Source organism: Papaver somniferum, chromosome 5, assembly GCF_003573695.1.
Source record: "Papaver somniferum cultivar HN1 chromosome 5, ASM357369v1, whole genome shotgun sequence".
Classification (NCBI taxonomy): domain Eukaryota; kingdom Viridiplantae; phylum Streptophyta; class Magnoliopsida; order Ranunculales; family Papaveraceae; genus Papaver; species Papaver somniferum.
The window spans coordinates 15,818,341-15,828,216 of record NC_039362.1 but is presented as its reverse complement, the minus strand read 5'-3'; the positions used below and the strand labels follow the sequence as shown (position 1 = coordinate 15,828,216).

Here is a 9,876-nt window from a genome sequence, read left to right as displayed (position 1 = left end):
TCTCCAACTCCGGAAATGAGGATAAGAAAGCAAGTTTTACAAACCCAATCTCCTATTTGTTGCTTTTCATCGATTAAATGACGGTTACAGTGTTGGGTTCGACTCAAAATTGAGTTACGTTTTTATCCGAACTGTTCTTCACAAAAGCTTCCTGTAAGTGTATATGAACAGTTCGGCATGAAATTTCATGAAATTTCAAGCCGAACCTAGTCACAGATAGAGATGCATAGGAGTTCGGCGTATTCGATAATCATAATATGTGCCGAACCTAACACCTTTACGAGGTTCGGCTATTACGATATTCTCGATATGTGCCGAACCAATAACAATACTTTAACCCAAAAAATAACAAATTGATGTTCGGCTCGTACGATTTTCGAAATATAAGCCGAACGAGTAATTATTTTTTTTCCGAGCTATTCAGGATGTTGTTCGGTTTACTATGAAACTTTCATATAAGCCGAACTAGTGTCTAGCAAAAGGGTTGGAATTGAAAATTATAGGTTCGGCGCATGCAGTAAACAGATTCAGTGAACCGAATTGTTCATCAATTAGTAGATTCGACTCATAGATGTGAGCCGAACCTCAACCTGTTTCGCGGACATGATCCAAAAAATCATCTAAACAACCTTTACAATTCTGAAAATTATCTTAATCACTAAACAAAATATTTAATCACCAATCAATGTTACTAACACTAACACGTAAAAGGCAGATTTGCCACTAAAAAAAGTTTGGGTTAAGGGACAATCTGATTTTGCTATTTCACAATTTCTTTTTGTCTTTATGCAGTATGCCTAGTAAGATTTTAGTATGCCCAAAATCAGGGTTCTTCCTTAATGCTGATGGGCAGCATGGGCCTTATAAATTATGCTTTTAAATACAGAAACATATATAAGTGAATGAAACCTACTGGTGTTCTGGTGACATTGAAACCTACTGGTATTCTGATGGATGCGAACAGAAACACGTCTAGAGTTTCAACAAGTTAAATTACAAACCAAACTAATGAACCGTTGCATAATTTGAAGGAAGAAAAGTACCACAGCAGCAAAACAAAATGAAAGACAAACTTGGCAACTACGATAGCGAAGAAACACAATATTATCCATGAAATCTTAGACAGATACTTAAGTGGCGCAAAAGAGAAACTGCATAGCTAACAGCAGACCTAAGTAAGCATTACACAGAACTCGGGAATTATGTATTCATAATTATCCTCTCTGCATAATCTAAAACCAAACCCGCAACTGCTCCAGAAACTCACACCTACTTACTGAGTCTTCGCCATGTGAGCAATCAAGTCAATCACGCGTGAGCTGCCAAAACAAAAAATCAATTAACAATAACACAGAGAGGTTACAAGAGAAGAGAAAGTTACCAACTTATGTGTTTCTTTTTGGTCTATAACATTACCTGTACCCCCATTCGTTGTCGTACCAAGAAACGAGCTTGACAAAGTTGTCGTTCAAAGCAATCCCAGCCTTCGCATCAAAGATGCTTGACCTGTCCACCAAACAAAATCGAGAATATATATAACTAGTTAACTACACAAGCAACAGACAAGCTGCATCTAAGATCAGGACCACCTCTAGACGGGGGCACCTATATCCGGTTCACTGAACAAGGTAATGCAAATAAGCAGCAGTTGAGGTCCTTAAGGTCAATTCTTGTAAGAAGTCGTATCTTGGTGAGAAAATGGACCACACTGGCAATAAAATCACCTTGGATCGACTTCAAATATCTTAAGACAACAAGATTTTAATATTATCCGGTAGAAATTGTAACATGCCCTGTTGTAAAAAAATTCCCATGATTTTCATAACAGATGTACAAGCCTAAAAGACAAAACAGTTTATATTTACCTGCAGTCACCTATGAAGTCGGTGGAAACCAGATCATCCTCAGTGTAACCCAAAATTCCCTTTAGGCTGCCCTCTGACTCCTCTCTAAGCACATGATATAAATAAAAATCGAATTAGGAATCACATCAGTCCGTGAAGTTACATCTTAGTAGAAAAACACACATGAGCTGCACATTTGTTCAGCGAATTTGATGCTTCCTTACTTGATAACAGCCTTAATCTGATCGTATGTCGCCTTCTTCTCAAGCCTTACCGTGAGATCAACCACAGAGACATCAACGGTAGGAACACGGAAAGCCATTCCAGTTAACTTACCATTTAATGCAGGTAGCACCTTTCCAACAGCCTGTGCGAAAATACATGAAAGGTTAGATGAATCCCGCTAGCAAAGCATAAGCCAACTTTCAAAACAAAAGATACCAATCATTTAAGAAACAACTTCAAGTCCCCTCAGTGTAAAACAATTAAGCCATCACAAATCAAATCACTAACTGTGAACAGCTAGTCTGCGCAAAATATAATACTGGATCTAGGTCACCTTAGCAGCTCCAGTGCTGCTGGGAATGATATTGAATGAAGCAGCTCTTCCACCTCTCCAGTCCTTGCTGGATGGTCCATCAACAGTCTTCTGGGTGGCAGTGATGGAGTGAACGGTAGTCATAAGGCCTTCAATAATTCCAAATCTGTCATTAATAACCTTGGCCAAGGGAGCAAGGCAATTTGTGGTGCAACTGGCATTAGACACAATGTCAATATCTGATTTGTATTCTTTCTCATTGACTCCCATGACAAACATTGGCGCATCTTTGCTTGGGGCTGAAATTACAACCTTCTTAGCACCACCCTGAAATCAAAACAATATATTCTGATAATTTAATCAAGACAAATACCCTAATATACAAAAAAAAAGGAACCAAAACAGAACAGCATCCAACGATCAGCCGGGCTTTGATGGTGCAGAGTGCAGGCCAATGCGGTAAAAGAAGTAAGACCCAACAAGAAACAGAAAAGGCTACACATTTTGGGAAATTATCCTTTTCAAACAAAAAAAAGTAATAGGAATAACAAGTGATACCTTCAAATGCGCAGCAGCCTTATCCTTATCAGTAAAGACCCCAGTAGATTCAACAACATACTCAGCTCCAGTCTCTCCCCATGGGATCTCATCAGGGTTCCTAACAACACAACACATTTAACAGAATTAGATTTCTCAAACAGTTTATACATCTAAACAAAATCGAATCACTGAAACGTTTACAGTTACCTAATACCGAAAACGGTGACTGGTTTTTCACCGAATAGGAGAGTCTTAGAATCTTTAACTTTAAGTTCATTGTGTTTCCATTGTCCATGAACACTATCATACTTAAACATATACGTCTACAAAAAGAAAAAGGAAAAAAGGTCCAATTTCAGTTTACAGGAAAAAAGAGTAAGCTTAAATGAATTGCAGAAAAATCGAGAGAAAAAAAAAAAAAGCATTCACAAAGGTTGTTATTTACCATGTAATCAGTAGTGATAAATGGATCATTAACAGCAACAAGTTCAACATCATCCCTTTGTAAAGCAACTCTAGCTACTAATCTTCCAATTCTTCCAAACCCATTGATTCCAATTTTGATCTTTCCAGTAGCTGCCATAAAAATAAAATAGCTGGAATCAAATTAAATTGCCTTATGCAATTGGAAAAGAACCATGAGAAAGATATACTTACACATGACTTAAACTTAGAGATGAAGATGGTATGGTTGTAAGAGAAGAAAGTGGTGAATATTTAAAGGGACGGAATTGTCGACCAAGACATAACATATAGTTATTCAACGGATGTCACGTGGAAGGATATGATTTTGCGGTTCTGCTTTTCCATGACACATGTACCGTCGATCTGAGTAATTTTGAAAGTGTTCTAGACTTCCAGAGAGTTCTTTTTGTCTTTCGAGCCAAGGGAAAAATTTCGATCCATAGATCTCTCGGACTACCTCTTATAAATGTCCACCATCTAAAATTCAACCACGAATGCGTGGCTTTTCTCTTCAAATCCAACAACCGTCCAATGGTTTGTTTTAGGCGTCTATACGAATATTTTCTTGAAGCTGCGGACCGACACCTAACTATATTAGTCGTTAGACGCCGTACATTTGGCTCCCGTTATAAATATTCATTTGACCTTTTTACTACTATACTCCATTTATACTCGTATTTTCTAATTCATATTCTCGTCGATAACATTGGTATTGTGGTGGAGATTTAAAGGTTTACACAGGAGAATCAATTTCGTCGAACTCAACTAAGAAGTTTAAATGAATTCATTAATTTCTGAATGCAACACAAGATGGTACATCGATTGATTACCGAATTCTAAACCTAACTCATTTTCGAAGGCATGATGGCTACACTTAGTCCGTGCAACAATTTTTTAAACTGCTAGGTGACCATAACAGATGAGTGGTGTCTCAAGAGGATTTACAAGAGATATACCCACAAAACCAGTAATGCTGATGTAGTTGTGTTAGTCTTTGTCTCGATCTTGAAAAGGGTTAGATGATGGTTATGTCGGTATAAGGTTCCGTGAATTTTTCCTTCATGATTACGGAGCTTTCATAAAACTGAAATACTTACTGTTATCCCGAGCGTATTCTATGTTGCATATTGCTCCTATAAAAATCAGTCAAAATAGATTAATGTTTTTATATGAAGAATACGTGCAGAGGACCTACTAGCCATGTTCGGGAATGAAAACGGTAGAACTAAACCAACAAGAGAATGAGAATATTTCTAAACTGAAAATTCCGATTTTTAGAAGCGGGTGTATATCATTGTCGAGGAGTATGCCTATTTGTATCCAAAAATTAATATACATTGTACCCCAAAAAAGATATATGAGTTGTTGGGTTTATAAGTCACGGACAAGATTTAAATCCAACCAGAGCGAATGCTTGGTCTATTATAGGAGCATCCATCTTCTCTCGACCCTGCGGTCGTTAGAAGAGCGATGTGATGGACCAGGGATCACATTCACAATCTGGAATACAAGAAGAAGATCTTCCTTCAAGACAAGAAAGATAGTTTCATGATATACTTCCACTTGCATCGAGAAATTCAACACAATAACAGATTTGTCAACACAATCTATGAAACTCGTCCACTAGTATGGCAGGGCTCTACGACTGCTCATATTTCCATATGTCGTGTCAACATCTTGTCAGATATATATATATATATATCAGTGAAACCGCACGCACGATGCGCTTGTCATCCAACGTACTTCTCAACTCAGTATCTATGCAATGCACAACACATAGGGTTACCTAGAAAAGAAAGATAAATCCGTATTACATAATGATGTTTACAGGTAAATCATCTAAGACTATTGAACATAAGAGGAATATGTTTTCATGGGTTATTCCATCTCGCGACAAATTTAATGGATGCTTAGTTACCGCGGACACAACAACTTACCAATGGAATTTTTCCTTTTTTGTATCTGATGCTAAAAAAATGTAATCAGGAGTTTTAGTTGCTTGAAAGTAAACCATACAGGGACTGCACATTCCAGGCAATCTTGATGCTAAGCACGCCCTCTACAAAGAGAATTTTTTTGATGGGGCGATTTTGTATGGGGGCATGAGGGACCAGTAAAAAACTGTCATGTGTCAATAAGTTTTCTAACTAATTAGTCATCCGATTTTCACAACAAAGGTGTTTAGGGAGATATAGGTGGTTCGTTTACTTTTTTTTCTTTTTTTTCCCAAATACTGATGGAAGAAATACGAAGGAGAAATCCTCTCTACATCTTATGGAGTCATAAAATAGAACAAGCGAAGAAGATCAAACAGGTTGAAAAAAATGGATTTATTTTGGATCTTGATCCTAACAATCATTAATTTTGGTCGTCATTATTACTTTGTTCTTGTTATCAAAGAGTACATCCGTGAGTTTTTTTTTTGAAGTAAAAGGTTATATAATGAAAGAAAAATATTCACAGATGATCACAGACCCCAACCTGATCGGATATTACATCATTACAAAAGAATTATGTCTTCCCAATCATTCAAAACTTGCGACAAAGAATAACTCTTAAAAGACTTAAAATTTAATCTATTACACCACCACAAAGCAATGGTTTGGTTAATGATCATCAGCATTTCATCATGTGAATTCCTCCTATTCCTATGAATTCTTCCGTTTCTTTCTCGCCAAATCTCCCAGCATATAGTATAAGAGGCCAGATATCTTTTCTCTTTCCAAAATCTCCTACGTTATACCCGTGAGCTCTGTTTCGCTGGAAAGATTGAAGTATCTGTTCATTATAATTCTTCATCAATGGTGATTATCAATTTCTTCATCTCAAGGTTGTTGTCAATGGCATAGTAATATCTGCGCCAATGGTAATTTTAATTTTCCCCATTTTATCCAAGTCTGTGACTATCCTTAATCAAATTAGTTTATCTTTAACCTTTTTCCGATCAGTAAAAATATCAAAATCGAAGAATTACGATTTTAAGGTTAACATTTTTCTGATCCTAAATTTTAGCGATAGTGAGGAAGATTAATTAGTGATAAACTTCTAAAATACCCTTTTTCAGAAAATTAACTATCTAAAATCAATTAATTAAGATTGACTTCAATATTCATTTTTAGGAATAAGCAAATTATATTCATCTTCAATATCTTTGCATAAAATAGTTTATTCAGAAATAGGAAAGGAAAAAGAGATAACCATATCTGTATATGTAAATTATTTACTAATAGATAATCTTTGATACAGGTTTATCCGTACTCCTTTCGGGAACTTAGTTAACCTCAATCTAAGTTGATGGAAGAATCCTATTCTAGGCAAGAATCATTGTTTAGGCAGAATTCCTAGTTAGGGAAGAGTTTTGTTTTAGTCAATACTTTTAGTTTAGGAAATAGATTCCTAAAATAAGTCCTTGGTTGGTTGAGTACGATGAAGGTTATAAATAGAGGGCTTTGGCTAATAGCTAAGGACATATACTAGATACAAAAAACCTAGGGAAAGCTTGGAAAAATACTTGTGCAAGCTTAGCAAACAGTTTAAGGTTGATCCGCTGTTAGAAAAGATTATGAGCGTAACAAGGAGAGAATTGTAATCGTTTTCTTGTTCATAATCTAGAGAAGATATTTTTCTTCGAATTACTTTCTTGTGTCTCTGTTTTCTAAGTCTTTTTCGTCTATTATTATTCTGAATTCCTCCTTTATAATAATAACTACCAAGGTAAAGAGGTCATACGTATCAAGTTGGCATCAGAGCAAGGTTAGTTTCTAGGGTAGATCCATGTGGTTTATGGTTTTCACTAGATCTCTCTACATAAAGCTTTGTGAGGTACTCGAGAAGCTAAAAGACGTTTAGAGAACAAGGGGATCAAGGATAACGAAGCCAGATGATGATCCTAAGAAACGCGAACCACAAACTATGGAACAAAAGGTGGATACCCTACAAACATACATGAAGTCGATTCAAACCACCCTTGCAGAATTGACTGAATGTATTCGTTCTCATACACCCAAGACGAATACGAAGAAAAAGATTATACCTACACCTGAAGCTTTAAAAGAAGAGGATGAGGAAGAAGAAGAAGAACAAGAACAAGACGAGGACAAAAAGAAGAAAAGTGAGTTTCTCAAAAGTTTTACTTCAACTAAACTTCATGGTAAGAATTTGAAAATTTATTTCCGTGTTGATATTCCACTTTATGATGGAAGTGTCGACGTAGAGAAATTGGATGATTGGATTGAACGTCTAGAGACGTATTTTTCTTTCTTTGAATATGGTTCAAAGGAAAAGATTGCTTTCGCAGCATTGAAGCTAGAAAAGCATGCTCTAACCTGGTAGAAAGCTTATCAAAACAAAATCTAGGTAAGGGAGTATTATCGTGGAAACGATTCAAGGCAGTTATAAGGAAACAGTTTTATTCGGTTGGCTACCATGAGGAGAGATGGTTCAAGTGGTACAACTTGAAGCATACCTACAACCAAACCGTGCAAGAATATACTTCAGAATTTCAGAATCAAGCTATGATTTTAGATTTAGACTTGGGAGATTATGTTATCTATATGAAATATATTTCCGGGTTCCTTGAGTATATACGGAAGGAATTGAAAATGTTTTCTGTAACACCCCGTGTTTTTATGCGTCATGGCCTGAGATGAAGATTCATCCAAAGCTCTCGTTGGTTGGTAAGAGGTAGATTGGCTTAAGGCCAATATCACGCCAAAACGGCGCATTATGTTTTCATTTGGCCAAGGGCCAATGTTGCATCATCATGATGCATTAAGCCAGTTGGGTAGGTGGCCTTGATCTTGTAGCGTAATCATTGCGCATTATGAAGGCTATTGGCCTAAAGCCAATATCACACAATCATTGAGCATCAGGCCAAAGAGGGTTGGCCGAACGAATGTTGCCCAATCATTATACGCAATCATTGTGCGCAATCATTGCACATGAATAGTTAAGCAGGCATGTCAATTTGGTCGATAATTCTAACCTGTAGAAATTTCAAGTTAACATATATAGGGAGGGGTAGTCGGTTGAAGGTGCATGTGCGGACCATGCACCAAGTAAGCTTCATAGGTTAGCCGAAAGAGTATAAATAATGCGTAAGCCACATTTACAGCTGCGTAGCCTTGCGAAGACGACATTTGATGCTTAGGCATCACTATGCCATATTGTGGACCCGATAATGCATAATCATTGTGCACTATGACGGAATAGCATATACGGACTAGACCATTACCATTTTTTCAAGTCCACGACCTTGCAAGCGAGTTGATTTGAGTTTCTAACCCTTCGTGGATGAACGACGGTCTGTACTTGATCCCTTTAGAGTAGGAAGGGTACGTAGGCATCCGCAATGAGTTGCAGCATTGCCGGTCGATCACTTTGTCCCCTCATATCATCTAAGCTAGACAACTCGATGCAAGAGACAATTTCGTCCAAGCTTGATGAGGCTTAGTTGCATGCCATCAAATGGATGCTCATACTTCCTATCAAGCTACGTAGAGTTAGTAAGCGAGGTAAGTAGGAAATGGAAAAAGTCTTAGAGCGGCCTATGCCAAAGTCCAAGACTTATGCCTGGACAAGACTCGACCGCATGACGGTTGCTCAGCTAGATAGGAAATTCAGTGATGAATTCCCTACGTTGAGGTAGCACAAGAGATGCATGCAAGAATGCATTGGCCTTATGACCTTACACCCTTTGCGGACAAGGGTGAGTTTGGAACGGTGTGGAAAATAAGTTAGCCGCATCATGCTCCACGAGCATGCTTGCAAGGGCAAATGAACGTGCATTTGCCTATCTTTAAGGCCCGGAGTATGGCATCATCATGACGCATCGGGAGAGTTATGGCCGGTGCGCCCTGGCGCGGTCAGGCGTAATTTTCCGGTCCGTCACACCACAAGTAAGGACTACCAAGTACAACTTGAAAAACATCCAATGGAACCATGTCGCATGTAACCTCGTCAATGTACGACTCATCAAAAGCAAACTTGAACTTGCACTGCTCTGCAACCTGTAGACCACCTTCCTTTTGAAGCCACCCTAAATGATAGGGTTTCCATTGTTTGAAAGTTTTCAAACCCAACTTCTGTACCAAAGAATGTGAAAGTAAATTCTTCTGACTTCTCGGGTCAATAACAACATCTATTAGTGTTTTCTTAACCTGTATCTTAACTGTGAAGAGTCGTTCCCTAGGATCGTCTTTTATAAGTTCTTCCACGCCTCCTGCCATTAGAGAGAGCTTTTGATTAGGTTCTCTTAGTCCTTAGACTTCCTTTGGAACTTGTGCGACTAGAGTTGCCATCATGACTTCTTTCTTCTGCAACCCTTTTGGTTTTAGATTAGGATACTTCATCAAATACTTGTCAACAACATGCCCTGTTTGTTTGCAATGGGTGCAAGAAAAACCTTCCTTGTCACTTGACTTTCCTTCTTCTTTGCTCCTTTCATCTCATTTAGCGACGAAACTTTCAGACTTCCCCTTGACATTTCCC

General features: G+C 37.8%; 1 protein-coding gene across 2 annotated transcripts; it reads right to left on the bottom strand.

Annotated features, from left to right (window-relative positions):
- Positions 1-955: 955 nt before the first annotated feature.
- LOC113281052 (glyceraldehyde-3-phosphate dehydrogenase 2, cytosolic-like) lies at positions 956-3,737 on the bottom strand. 2 transcript variants are annotated; one of them, XM_026529691.1, is made up of 9 exons: positions 3,580-3,737; positions 3,368-3,498; positions 3,130-3,245; positions 2,941-3,040; positions 2,404-2,709; positions 2,069-2,211; positions 1,866-1,949; positions 1,417-1,506; positions 956-1,319 (listed from the first exon to the last, which is right to left on the bottom strand). In XM_026529691.1, the coding sequence occupies exons 1-9, from the start codon at positions 3,581-3,583 to the stop codon at positions 1,274-1,276; spliced, it is 1,020 nt and encodes a 339-aa protein (XP_026385476.1). In that variant the 5' UTR covers positions 3,584-3,737; the 3' UTR covers positions 956-1,273. The 2 variants fall into 2 exon arrangements, with proteins under 2 accessions (XP_026385476.1, XP_026385475.1); XM_026529690.1 differs by lacking the exon at positions 3,580-3,737 and having other exon boundaries at positions 3,368-3,505.
- Between the last annotated feature and the right edge of the window lie 6,139 nt (positions 3,738-9,876).